The 14,528-nt window shown below is 32.7% G+C and overlaps 2 protein-coding genes across 3 annotated transcripts; one reads left to right on the top strand and one right to left on the bottom strand.

Annotated features, from left to right (window-relative positions):
* Window positions 1–291: 291 nt before the first annotated feature.
* LOC126849614 (uncharacterized) lies at window positions 292–6,769 on the bottom strand. Of its 2 annotated transcripts, none has more exons than XM_050591607.1 (9): window positions 6,321–6,769; window positions 5,721–6,072; window positions 5,014–5,541; window positions 4,103–4,669; window positions 3,581–3,902; window positions 2,167–2,512; window positions 1,218–1,338; window positions 960–1,120; window positions 292–747 (listed from the first exon to the last, which is right to left on the bottom strand). In XM_050591607.1, the coding sequence occupies exons 2-9, from the start codon at window positions 5,901–5,903 to the stop codon at window positions 684–686; spliced, it is 2,292 nt and encodes a 763-aa protein (XP_050447564.1). In that variant the 5' UTR covers window positions 5,904–6,072; window positions 6,321–6,769; the 3' UTR covers window positions 292–683. The 2 variants fall into 2 exon arrangements, with proteins under 2 accessions (XP_050447564.1, XP_050447563.1); XM_050591606.1 differs by having other exon boundaries at window positions 6,325–6,769.
* On the top strand, window positions 1,252–14,302 carry LOC126849613 (uncharacterized protein C1orf112-like). The gene is made up of 14 exons (XM_050591605.1): window positions 1,252–1,367; window positions 8,641–8,760; window positions 8,917–9,063; window positions 9,307–9,530; window positions 9,663–9,817; window positions 10,244–10,428; window positions 10,691–10,836; window positions 11,044–11,143; window positions 11,405–11,576; window positions 11,765–11,996; window positions 12,282–12,612; window positions 12,745–12,945; window positions 13,040–13,447; window positions 13,790–14,302. Exons 2-14 carry the CDS (start codon window positions 8,647–8,649, stop codon window positions 13,994–13,996), a joined length of 2,622 nt encoding a protein of 873 aa, XP_050447562.1. The 5' UTR covers window positions 1,252–1,367; window positions 8,641–8,646; the 3' UTR covers window positions 13,997–14,302.
* The last annotated feature ends 226 nt before the right edge of the window (window positions 14,303–14,528 follow it).

Genomic DNA, 14,528 nt, shown 5'->3' with positions numbered 1-14,528 from the left:
AGCTTCGTGCGCGTATCTACGTTCGCGCAAGTGCATAGCAATTGGACAGTTCATATTTGAACTTTGCTTGGAAAAAGATTATTTTACTTTCATCGAGTCCGTTGTGATCAATGAACGGGAGCAGAGGTGTTGAGACGCTATATAATGCGTGTTATTTATTCGAAGTTAATTTGTATGTGTGTTGATTGAGGATCAAAGAAATTAATTGATAGTTGCATGGTTAATCCTTTGTTCAGTTGCTAATCCGAAAGAAGAAAAAATACTATACATCAATGAAGGAATGAGTTCAAATTTGCTTTTAATCGGTGAGCATGATTATTTTTGACATTCATTTTGCGTTAATTATACAACGAATGTTTTAAGGCTTTTCATTCTTCACAAATTTATATATGGATACATGATGGATATGTGTATACCTTTATATGTGTACATCTTTATATATAAAAAGGAAAATATTCACATATTTCGTAGAAAACAATAAAAAGGAGCATATTTGTACAAGACGATAAATTATATTCATTTCATATAGTTACACTTTCCTCATTTCTTTCTCTTTTTTTTCTTTAATTTCTAAATATATATTTTCGGATAATCGACTAACTCGATAAAGTAAAAATAGTCTCAGTTGATTAAAAAAGTATTTAAACATTTTATAACAAAGCAATCCAATGTATTTGCTAATTTTATTGCAAATCTTGTGAATATTCCTTCTGTCGTAATCTATATTCCGTCGGTGTTAGCATGCCTCTGAAAAATACTTTTCCAATTACTTATGAGTACATGTAGATTATTATGAATAATTTAAGTTTAATAAATTGATATTGTTTAATGCAATGCTATGTTATTTTATTTTAGTTATTTTGTTATGCAAAAGATTTTATTATGCTATTTATTATTAATTAATTATTTAAAATTTATATTCATTACACTTTTTAATTTCATCGATAATTATCCATTACCTTAAAACAGTGTCAAAAGACACGTACACTCCCTTATCGCACATCCGTCTGTAGAGATGCCAACATTCTTTTTCCTTGATCGTTTGAAAATGCGGCTCTGACGGCATCATCTCTCGCGGTGTTTCTTTCGCCGGCAATGTTTCTTTAGAAAAGTGTTCGACCTATATATTTTCACATAACAAATAAAATATAGTATATAAAATAATATTATATTATTATATAAATTTGTTTCAACATGAATTAACATTATTCTCTTACTTTTGAAAGCGGAATATCAATTGGCGGAACTGGAACCGCGACGAGATCAATTCGCGACATTGCAAGACACGGTCTCTGCTCCTTCATTTCCATCGGTACATTATTTGTCTGCTCCGTTATTCTGTAAACATCAATAATGAAAATATCGAGGTAATCAAAATATATTAATCGTATCAATAAAAAATGCACGCCTCGCTTAAAGTATTCTCTCTAATATCGAATTGTTTGTGAAAATAGAAGAAATCGCGAAAATCTCTATCTAATTGAACGAAGCGTCTTCGAGTCATAAATTTGCCAAATTTAGTTATTTCAGATTTCTAATTTTATATAAGCGATGTACACGTCGCGCGGAAGACATCAAATATGATGATCGAAGTTTGATGGAGGCACCAATCGAAGGACGTACCACCATCCGCGGGATGCAACATTCACGGCCGTACCAGTCTGTTACAAAGCAACCTTCTTCTCTCCCTCCCCCATCATCGGTTACATCATGTTACCCACTTTATTTTTTTCCACGTCGATATCATAAATCGTCGACCAATCGAACTTTTTCTCCCTTCTCCCCACAACTTGTATATAGATTAAGATACAATAGAACTCGATTACACCACTCGCGCAAATCGACGATCTATTTTATTTTGCGATTTCTTCGACTTGCTTTCATTAATTTTTTCAAAATTTTTGTTATTCCATAATATTGTATGTGATGTTTACATTCTCGAGAGAATAATTCCTAAAATAATAGAATTTCTATTATTGATAAGTCAAATAATTATTAACTAATGAGTACTGGCCGGAGTAGAAAGTTTTACGTTTATATTATTTTATAGAATTTATATTATATTATATTATTATTATGTTTATAGTATTATATTATATTATTATTATGTTATATTATATATTAATAATATATCATATTATTTTATAGAATTATAATCTCGCTTACATCGGACGATTTGGTATACTCCGCATTCGTAGCAGCTTTCGCTTCTTGTCGTGCAGCTCGCCGATCGGCACCGCCAGGCACCTCTTCTCGCGATCGGTCAACGGTGTCTCTGGCACCGCTTTCTCAGTATCCTGCGAAATCGACAGCACGGGAACGGCCACTAGAGTCGGTGTCGATGGTGTGACGACGTTGTCGACAGCTTGATCCTGCTTATCCGACGAATCTTTGTAACCGTTTCCGTGGATGACGTTGAGGGTGAAACCGAAGTAAGGAGGTTGAACATTATTGGCGATCCGCTTCTCATCCTTGGTGGGTTCCTCATCGAAAGAGTCTCTCTGAAAGGAGACTACTCAGGCGATTTAATACAAGAATCGTTTATTTATAATTTTACGAATTAAAATTCCTCGAGCAAATAATTTTATCTGATTTCAAAAAATTACGAAAACTTTAAGATGAGAAGTAACAGTTAATATAGATAATTTTCTCTCTTTCTCTGCGAAAGTAAATCGATATTGGGCGATATTCGGCTCACAAAGTTGCCAATAGTAGAAACAGGTTATTCGACAAATAAACTCGGCCCGATTGCAAAAAGAGCCCAAACTTTTGATCGTTTACGGCAGTCTATTAATCCCAACGATCAATCACGATATCTCCGCGATGCGCTGCATTAACTGCACGCCCGCATGCAGGATGGGTCGTTATTAGTAATAGAAACTGTGTGAGGCAGACTGATAATTTTTTTATTAACTGTTTTTTTCTTGTCAACGAGAGCAATTTTGAAAATTGAAAGATTAATGATATCTTTTTGTCATTTTTTAAAACTCTTACTAAACTCTCTTTTAATCATCTTTATATAATTATCTTGCTATATAAATGCGATAGCAATAATGAAGTCATTGAATTTCGCTCTGATCAACTCTGATTGCAAGACGAATGCGTATTGTGTAGAGAAGCCGGCATTTGAGAATTCTAGCTATGTGTTGTTCGCGTGTCTCGTGTCTCTCTTAATTAGTCGGTTCAATTATAGTTCTACGCCTCTTCGCCTTGCTTGTTGCCGCACGCGTATACATTATCAAATGTTATCTCTTAGCACGATCAGCTAAATAAATATAAATTTAAAACAAGTATAAAAACTTTGATTCATAGAAAGAGCTTGACAAAAATTCAGATCTGTACTTGAACACACATATAAAAAAATTTGTTATTCGAAATTTTTATATAAAATTTATGATGACTTTATTCATTGAATTTTTGAATTTATAATTAATGTATATAAAATTAATAATTTACGTATATAATAATTATATTATATTATATTATATATTATATAATTATTATAATTTATGTATATAAAATGTTTAATTTACATAAAATATTTCAATTTATATAAAAATAAGAAAATAAAAAAGCATACCTGACTTGATAGGTTTTCTCGGTACAGTATGGTTGGAATTGATGGACGTTTTAATGATAGGCATGGTGGGTAGCTTGCTACGTAACTCATTGATGAGCTTATCGTCGCCTGGCGAGTTTTCCGCGTCGCTATCGCTATCAGCCGAACTGACTAGCGATACCATAGTTATCACGTCACTCGTTCTCGGATCCACAGAACTCTTCCTTCGTCCTCCACGCTCCTCGTCCTTGCATCCGCCTGATGAAGCGAGAAGACGCCTCTTCGCGCTCTTCGATCTCTTCTTCAGAGGCGCTGATCTTATCGATCGCTCACCTCGCAATATCTAGAGGACAGTTCGTGCGATCCCTATCTTTATATATTTTTTTATTTTTTATTTATACTCTTTATATATATTTTTTTTATATATCTTTGTATATAATTTATATACCGATTCTTGATTAATGTGCGTAAAGTGATAAATTGAGCTTGATAAATTCTCAAGCACTCTGCAGAATCTTAGATAGAACACAGGCAACCCCCTACCTTCGTCGAATTTTCCTCGATTTTTTCCACAGCGTCTTTTTCACTCTGCATTTTTCCGCAAACGATCGACTTATCTGTGGCTTCTGTAAGACCAGGCGCGTCGATCACGATATTTACTTGAACGCGCGTCCCTGGTGCAGGTCCCAGATTACGTCTTTGCGGCGGCGCGGAACTCGTTCTTCTTGTTTTCTCCAAACTCGTCGTAGACGAACTTCTCGCGAGGATGGTGCCTTTGTCGATCGGCGATCTGGTCGCGGCCGAAGCGCATCTGATCTCGATCGATTTCGCCGATGCGATCTTATCTTTCACTTCCGTGATCTCCTTCGAAGTTTTTTCCGATATCAGAAAAGCACGATTGGTACCGCTCTGAAAACTCGCGCGCTTCTGCCTCGCCGAAAAATTATCATTGTTTTTCGCTGGATCTGCGTTTTCCGGTTTTAAGGACGGAAAGGTCATTGAAGAATGTAATTGATTTGTCGAAAGATGAAGGCTTGTACAATCGATGTTTATCTTTGTCTTCTTTTTTTTCTCCTCGATATCCGAGTTAGTTTGCGTGTTTGTCGTTTTCTGAAAAGATCGATAATATTCCTCAATTAATTTTATTTTTTTATAGAAAGTAATGATATTTATTTATCTCGAAAAAGAAATCTATCATATAATATAGAGATAATAATATATATTAATGAAAATTAAATCTTTTTCTTTTAAAACAATGTTAGAAAGATTCTTCATATTTTTAAATTCGTGTAAAAAGAATTTATCTTGTATATTTTAAATATAAATATGAAAGGATCAAATATTTGTGATGCTATATTGAATTTACAAGATTTTATTAACTGCTCAAAAAATAATGAAACAAAATCGATATCAGCAATTGTAGAAATTAAATAATTATAGTAAATAATTTATACCTCGTTCTCTTCTCTCTCTTTTTCCATCCCTTTTGTCACATTCTCATCTTTCTTCATCAACAAATCATTTTCCATCATTGCAGATGCAACCTCCAGCTTCCTCTCGCATTCTCTTTCACTTCTATTATCAATTTCACTTTTCTTTTCTCGGTCTTCTAAATTGCCAGATATTTTTAGATTCTGCGAGCTTTTCCTTTCATCTTTCATCAAATCAGACTCCTCTCCGGAGAATGGAGTTGGAGGAGTAGACATTGATAATTCAGATTCACAGCGCTCTTCTACGGCCACGTTATGTGCCAAGAAAATGTCAATGTTCGCTTTGTTCTGCTCGCGATGCTTCCACGCGAGCCGCAGTCTCTCGGCGAGCTCCTGCCGCGAATAGAGAATCGATGCCTTCTCCGTGGTGGCATAAGTCCTGCCAGATCGGCCCGTGGTGGGTCTGGATCGGCTCGGAATCTGCCGAGCCACCACTTCCACTTGGGCCAGACCATCGCAATCGTGACGATCGTCGCCCCAGGCGACTCGCACCTGCCATGATTATAATAGGTGCAGATATATAATAATAATAATAAAAATGATTATAAATAATAATTATAAATAATAGATAAATATATATATAATATACAGGACGTTATAATTTTTCAGATGATGAAACGATGATAAATACAGTGTTCTAACGATTAAGCAAGAGATTCCAACAATTGCACCTTGGGCTTGTCCGTCGCATTTGTGACTACTCTATCACGTGCAATCGGATTTGCATAGATCTGCAAAGACTTGTTACAATCGTCCTCCGCTGATTTCTGTCGTCTAATGTGCTGCCGACGCGGCGCAGGCTGCTGCAATGACAGCTGCCTGACGGGACGTGTCGCTCTTCTACCGCTAGACATTTCCGAGCAATCGTCTTTATATTGTCAATGCATTTTCTCGACAGAATCGTCAGTATCACTCTTCGAGTAGAATTTATTGATCGATTGATTGATTGATTTGTTATTTAGTTGATATACATCGGTTCTTCGTCTAATATAAAGTGCTTTCACTCCACTAAAATATTGCTACCTGTTATTAATATTATTAAATTAAATTTATCATCTGAAGAGTAGCAGTTATATAATGTAATAACTTTAAAATATTTTTAAAAGGAAAAAATCTCATCAAAACTATAAGCTTATTATAAGCCTGTGTCCTAAGAACTTGTAAGTTAAAAAAATAAGCGCATAGCTCGTCGCAAATTTGCTAAACTATGACTAATCCTACGCGCGAAAAGTTGTGCCAACGTTTTAAAAAATGCGCATAAATATACTTACTTACGTTTTACAAACATATACTCGAGGCTCTCTTTTAGTTTTCGATCCTCGAGCGAAGAATGCGAAGAGCGAGGAACGAGTTGTCGACGCCGCGACCGGGCGCCGACTGACTGACTACCTTCATCTATTGCCATCACCCTCCACCCACTCTCCGATGTGTATCAAATCCAAGCCCGGTTTACCAACACACCTGTCAAGCACAGATGTATCGCCATCTCTCTGTCCCTTTCTTTCTCTTTCTCTGCTTTGAACGGCGGCCAACACACTAATACTATGATTTTACTAGTACCATTAACCCCCGTCATTACGATCACTGTCAGCGCTGCCAGGGTAGTCGAACTCCTCGCTGACTTCGTACACGCTGCCCTCGAGGCCATGGTGATATAACATCACGATATCTGTATATATGCAAGTGTACATACCAAATGTCTTAATTTGTGTAGTTGAAATGTTTTTAATGATGCGGAAAGATAAGCAAAAAAATTATTTGCTTAATATTTTTAAAAGGGATATTATATTGTGAGCGCAATCTATTTTATTGATTATACTATTTTGAATTAATTTTTTATTTGTGTTATTGCATACTATTAATGAGAATTATAGCTTTATTGTGATTATAATATATATATATATATATATATATATATATATATATATATATATATATCTTTTTCTTGAGCGAATAATTATTTATTTTTACGCATTATTAAAATAAGAAATATAAAATAATTGAAGGGAATTTAAATGAAGATAATTCTTTTATCAATAGCAAACTTTAATATTTGTGGAGATTTATTTCGTTATTTACTGCTTCTGCTTTATTTTGAATGTTTAGATATCATATGGACTTAATAGACCAGACTTTTCCGAATATATAAAAGCAACAATACGTCGATATTGCAACCAGTAGTCGGTGCCGTTTTTGGTCGCTCGAATTCGTGATTCAGGGACGAAAAATTAGCATCTCTCGATCGAAAATCACATCGCTCAAATCCATCCTCCGTGACTCAGCCTGGTACACGTCGCTCGCGCAGTCACGTGTCGGAACCACCCTCTCTTAACCCCTTTACCACCCCCTGTCCTTACTACCAACCCAAGTGGCCACGTGCTGTTGTTTGGAGTCGTCGAAATCACCGTTCGCGCGACTCCGTATATCGAATTCGAGAATCGCCGGCACAGGCGGCCAGTCACTGTCGGTATTATTGATCAAAACTCTGCCCATCATCTGACAGCTTGTTGTCCGCAGTTGCCATGGCAAGTCGACGGCTCGATCATTCCAATTCCTGGGCTGGGATCGGCTTCTTTTCTCGCTCGTTCACCCTCCAACTGCTCGACACCCCGCGATTATCTTTCCTTTTCTCTCTTCTAGGAATTCTTCCTATTTGTACAGTCTTGTTGAATTAACAAAAAGAACTTAGACGTTCAGAGTGTCTTCTCCTTATTAATTTTTGCAAATATGCGCTGATTTTTTATGGTCGTTTTAATCTCTTTTTTTATTAATTTTATATTTATAGGATTTCAGAAGTCTCTCCAATTGATTTGTCCGCTTCTTTTTTTATTCTATAATGTTTAATATATAATTAATATATCAATAATAATTATAATAATTTTTTATTCTACTAGACTTAATATTGATCGCAATACTCTCGTTTCGGTAATTCTTATCTTTAATTTTGTTATATAGAAACACTCGTAATAATTAAAGGGTTAAAGGATGAAGGGGTTGAGAGGGAATTTCAACAGATCGACTTTGCATCGACTTGATCGGTTAAATCCTTTCGAGAAGTGGGTTACAATTTCGCTTGTCGGCGATAGCGCAGAAATTGCAGACAGAAAGTTTTGGCAAATCGGCGATTAGAGAGCTTGGAGCTGCCTTAATTGACGTCCTTATCAGCAAACTTCGGCAACCTCGAGCATTGCCAAGAAATTTTCGATTTGTTCCGCTTTTACCTATTATTCGCGATCAGGAGGGGAGAGGTCTGATTACATCTCCCCCTTCCCCTCCCACCCTCGTTGATCGATCTTTGCATCGAAACTATTGTGAAAATATGCGAATACTACTAGCGAATAGTTTGAATTATTATATATAATATATTTTATCTATTATACTTTTAATTAATCGATAAATTAAATCCATAAATTGTATTTAAATTTCTTTAATAGCAGGAAAAATATTTATAAATACTTATAAATATTGGAATAATAGAGTAGAAAAGAAAAAAATATATTAAATGTAAACAGTTAGTAATAGTTTTTTTCTGGGATATTCATACGTTAATCGATAGATAATTCATTTTTTATGTATTATTTTATATTCCAGAATAGGATGCACAGAAAGATGTCATCACCAACTCATACAATCAGCGAAGCTTTTAGCTATCAGCTCGAAAAAGACTTCTTTGACTTGGACGATATAGACAGCCAAGTGTGCAAATTACAAATATCCTTTTAATATACAAGATGATTTGCTGGAAACAGTGTACTCAAATAAAACTTTAAATTTAAAAATATATATATAAATACTTATATAATCTTATTTTAGTATAATAATATCTCATCAAAATGATTAATCCTTAATGCTTTTTTCAATCGTTAAGCGTTACTGGAAAACGAAGATCTTGCTCTCGATACGGAATTCTTGCTACAAATTTTGGAGCAATGTCTCTCCAGATATACAGTTGAGTCGCTTGACGAACAAGTTTTCAAAAAAGTTATGCCGAAAGCTCATCATTTTCTGTCACAAGTAATTTTATAAATTATTATTATTATTATTATATGTAAATACATTTTTTAAATATTTTGTTATATATATATATATATATATATATTTTTTTTTTTTTTTTTTAATTATATTTGTGTATGTGTTGTATGTGTTATAAAATTATAATTATATTGCATGCAAAATAAATTTTATCTATAATTTGATTTGATACTTACCGCTTTATCTTTCATATTGAGATATTTTTTATTTTTTGCGGTACCAAAGATCGTGAGATCCATAGATGACATAATAATGGGTGATAATGTGAAAATCGATGATCTGAATGGCGTTATGCACAAACTGCGTATCTGTGATGGCGTGCTTACCTTCTGGAAAAAATGTATAGAACATGTATCGACACTTGGAAAAGTTCGAGCTCTCTATGTCACATCGTTATGCGACATTTTACCTGAAACGATAAAAATCATTTTCGAACATTGCAAAACCAGGTGTCTATCAGTTATTAAAATATTACTCGTGTAAAGAAATAAATTGTTCAGAATTTTTATGATTTTATATAATATATAAATATATCGATTAATACATAAAATAAAGAGAGCATTGTCGAAAAATTATTATAGCCCAAAGTACGGAGTGTTATTGAGCGGTGCGATGCAAGAATTGAAGAATTTGTTCACAAAAGGGGGCGTGATCTTTAAGCTATTCTTTGCCACTTTGAACAGCATAATCGTCTTCGACACGGATGTGCAATCGGAAACGGAACTGTTGATGAAAGGTAAGAGCGATCCATCCATTATATCCTAACGACTTTTTAACCTGGGAATCTTTACTTTCGATCTTATCGCAAGTGCATTTACTCTTAAGGATTTTTTCAATGTCATTTAGATAACAAAAAAAAGAATATAGAATGATTTACATGCAAAATTAAAAAAGAGAGGAAGCGATTAGAGAGTTTCATAAATTTCGAAAAATTATTTGGAAATATATTATTTTATAGAAATGTAAAGTATCTCTCTCTCTTTCTTTCTCTATCTCTTACTAAGTGCATTTTCCAGCAGATTCAATTCTAAATCGATTTTCTTATAGTTAAAATATATGATGGAATTTTTTTATTATATATTAGAGAGAACTTTATTATTAAATTTTATTAACACATTTAATTTAATTAATTTCTCGTATTGACGTTTGTCGGTTTTCTCAGTAATCGACGCATATGGTAATATTGCTTTTATTGCAAATGGGATGGACACTAAGACGTTTGTTGATTTATCCGAGGCATTTGCTAAGCTGGCTCTTATTTATCATGATAATATCAAACCAAATAGCGTCGTGATGCATCTCGCTCAAATGGCGAAAGATGTGTCTCGTCTTTTGTCCACGATCAAGGTATATTAACATGCGATTCTAACAGAGTATATGTTATATAATTTATTTTGGTGCGAATTTAAATGAAATATATTTTCATATGATGATATTATGGATAGTATAATATTATATATATATATATATATATATATATATATATATATATATATATAACATTATACACATTATATTTATTATATATTATATTAACAAACATGGAATATTATATTGATTATTAATAATATTATATATCAGAGTAACAATTAGATTTATTATGATATAGGATCAAAAGGATAAGAACGCGGAACGAAGTATATTGGTTGCTATGCGTTTATTAAAAATCCTCGAGAAATTAACAGCTGTTTACAAAAAATGTCTCGCAAACGAAACGATGTCATATCTAGTGGAACTTTCGGCGCACATGCACGGGTGATCAATCTCTTGTCGATCTCTCTCCCCTCATTAATCTTTCGAAAAAAAAAATAATGTTTAAGTATTACAAGAATTTTTGCTTATGTGGATGCGTGTGTATTGCATAAAATTATATGATAGTATTATTATACATATATCGTATTATAAAATAAAATATATTATTAAAAGGATTATTATAAAAAATTATAAAAAATTTTGTCATAGATATTCATGCTTTAGTTTAACAAAAGCGGACGAAAGAACAATCTCAATCAATGCCACATCTTTCTTAGATATCATCTTTAATCACGAGGATTTCAAACAAGTACGTGATTAAAATTTAATTGAAAATAAAATAAATCGCGTTTATATTGTCATTATTATAAGCGCACATACACATACACACTACACAAAATTATATTTCTTTGTAAAATAATAAATAATTTAAAATTTTGACACAAAATAGCAGAAAATATAATAAAATAAAAAATATTCTTACATTATTATATCATATTAAAGAAAAAAAGTGAGAGACATGAAAATTGGCAAATTTTGCAAAATTATATATAAGTTATTTGTATTTTAGATATATTTTCAGTATGGAAGGCAAATTGTCTCACATGATCAACATGTAAATTATCATTTATTGACAATTGCTATCATGGAAAAACTGAACAACATGCCATACGAGCATTATTCCAAATGGTCTCTAGGTTCGGATTCAATCTTGGATATTGCGCTAACATACATAGAATATCGTAAGTGACACAAAGTAAATACAATTCCAAAATGTTTAGGAAATTTCAAGGATTTATAGAAAAGTTTTACAAATTTAGAATATCAAACATTTTAAGAATTCTAAGAATATTATGTATATAAATTAAAAGAAAAAGATTTTTAATTAAATTATATTAATATTTTAAAAGTCACAACAAGAATTTTTTAGTCGGAGAAGAAATCTGCGTCGGAGAATTAAAATTATCAAGTACTCATGAAATTAGTGGATCATCACGATTAATTGGTGTTTATGAGGCAACTCTGATATTTTTTTGCGATCTTGTTAGTAAGATTCGACCAGAAGACTTTCACACACTCGAGAAACTTCTGCTAAAGTATTTGTTGTGTGGTCACTTTTGGAGTTCTCTACTAAGCTCGGACGTTTGGTGCTTTATTGGCAGGTGCAAGTCTTCACATTAATATTGACATTAGCATTAATATTAATAAAGTTGATTAACAAAATATTAGTAAATATACTTAATTAATATATTATTAATTAATTGATAAAAAAGTAATATTACGATTTATTTATTCATTAATATTTATTGATAGATAAGAAACTTATTATTAATACGTGTAATTAATTGTTTAATACAATTAATTGAATTAGTTAATTAACATAATTATGATGAATAAAAATAAATTGGTACCATCCAACTGATTTTTTGCATATTGTTATGTTTAAGGCTCGGAACTTCGCAACTATGCGCCGATCATATCAAACATCTGATCAAAATCTCCGGCACTTTATCAGAAAGACGTGACAGTATAGAAGCGATCATGTTAGATTACATGATTATCACTCTATTCGAACTATTGACTGAAGACATGAAATCTACTCTTCTCAAGAATCTTGTCGAGAATCTAGATACAAATAATTACGTACCTATCCTGTATTTACTAGTAGCGAAAACTAAACATTTTACGTCAGAACGATTGCGGTATAAATTCGAGGACTTGCCGAAAGCTTTTTTGGATCTGCAAGAACATCCTTCTATTCGCAATTGGAAACGTCTCGTAAGATGTGACTACATTTATCAATCTTCTATATTGGAAAAAATGGATGAATTTTCTTATTAATTTCAAACCTTGATTAATGTCGAAATTATGAAAAAACTTTTAAGCTCAAAAGTTTTCATTTATTTCCAGATGCAATCCATATCCGCGATGATAGCGGTGGATTATAGTGATAACAAGGACATTATTGAAATCTTAATTAAATTGTGGACTTTTGTGGAAAATGCGATTATTGAATGCGAAGGCAAACAATTAGATATAGTGTCTGATTTATTCGTTAATCTGCTCGATGCCACTCGTCTTGGAAGTTTTCAGGATAACATGTTTTGTTCGGTATAAGTTTTTTATTATTTATTTTTTTTTTTTTAGGGTAAATATACAACATTCTTTGGTTGCAGAAGTATTGAAACATCATATTTGATTTTAGATTTTGAAGTCTATCGCGACCTCATGCGTCTATCTGCCTTCACGGGACAAAATCAAGATCTGTCATTTTGTACGACGATACATCGAAGATTTCGATCGTTGCGGAATCCAAAGCGTAGCATCCACCTTGATCGGATTGTTCGTTCATCTACTAGAAAACGAGAACCCCTGGGTACGCCAGGAAGCCCTGGAGACTTTCGAGCATATAGGACAAAGATGCTCGGAGCAATTGATCGCTAAAATAGCAAAGGCTCTGGCTAAAAGACCCAACATCAATAGCATCATGCAAGCTTACTTGTCTTCGAGACCGTATTATACCCTGGAAGGCTTCGCAAACTTGCAGGATTACTTTAGATACTTGGCTAAAGCTATCAAAAATCGCGACGAGCACACATGCTATGAATACAATGTAAGTATGATTAAAGGCACAAGTTAAGAAATAAAAGATAATTATTTATTTTAAGAATCAGATGTTTTTTTAAACTTATGCACAAGAGCGAATCCAACAATTTATAATATAATATCTACAAGTTCATTTTTTTTCAGCAATTTTATCGAATAAAATTACATTAATCAAAATGTCAGAACGAAATAATTTTGATTTGATATATTTTTCTTTCTTTTTTTTAACAATTAGTGTATAACATATAATTTTAGAAAGGTTAAAACATTTCCTTTGTATATGTAAATAAAGCGCGAAACGCTGTTATCATTTTATGGTTATTATCTAATTGCAATAAATAAACACAAGGAATCCGAGAGAGAGGAGAAGATACCGAGGCTAGAAAAAGAGGAAAACTCGTGTGATGTTATTATGCCGATATCAATACAACTGGACGAACGAGCAGAGGAATTGTGCAAAGGATTAGCGGAAGTGTTGGAAGGTCGAGCCGTTATCAGCGATGCTGTTTGCAGAAAATTGATAACTGTACTAGAAAAAATTCTTCGAGTGAAATGAAATTTCGCGGAACTGATACTTATTTCACATGATAAAGAGAATAATCTACCGGTGATAAAAATGAGAATTGGAAATAGCAATGATAATTGAAAAAAGGACAAACAATAAATAAAATGTAAATTAGAAAAAAATTATTTTGTAAAGTGAATATTAAAAAAACGAAACAAAAAAGAAAGTATTATAACATTTAAAAAAATTGTATTTTATCGAAAATGACAGTAATAATTTAAAAATCTTGAAAAATACATAAAAAGTAAATATAAAAATTATGGAATATAAAGCAAAAAAATATTAAAATATATATAAGTGTTTTTTCTCGCTTTCTTTCCTTTTCTTTCCCGTGGTCATTATTAATATTTATTGATGAGTCATACTTAATAGAGCTCTTGCTATGGAATGTCTGGAATGTACTGGAACATCAACGCGTCAAGGACTCTCACACAAGAAGCATCAACATATGAACAGCAAGAAATGAAAGAGTAGAAGATGATTGGCTAACGCATCTCGCTTTTGCGTAACACATAACGTGTGC

Source organism: Cataglyphis hispanica, chromosome 5 (assembly GCF_021464435.1).
Source record: "Cataglyphis hispanica isolate Lineage 1 chromosome 5, ULB_Chis1_1.0, whole genome shotgun sequence".
NCBI classification, from domain to species: domain Eukaryota; kingdom Metazoa; phylum Arthropoda; class Insecta; order Hymenoptera; family Formicidae; genus Cataglyphis; species Cataglyphis hispanica.
This window is presented reverse-complemented; position numbering and strand designations above follow the sequence as displayed.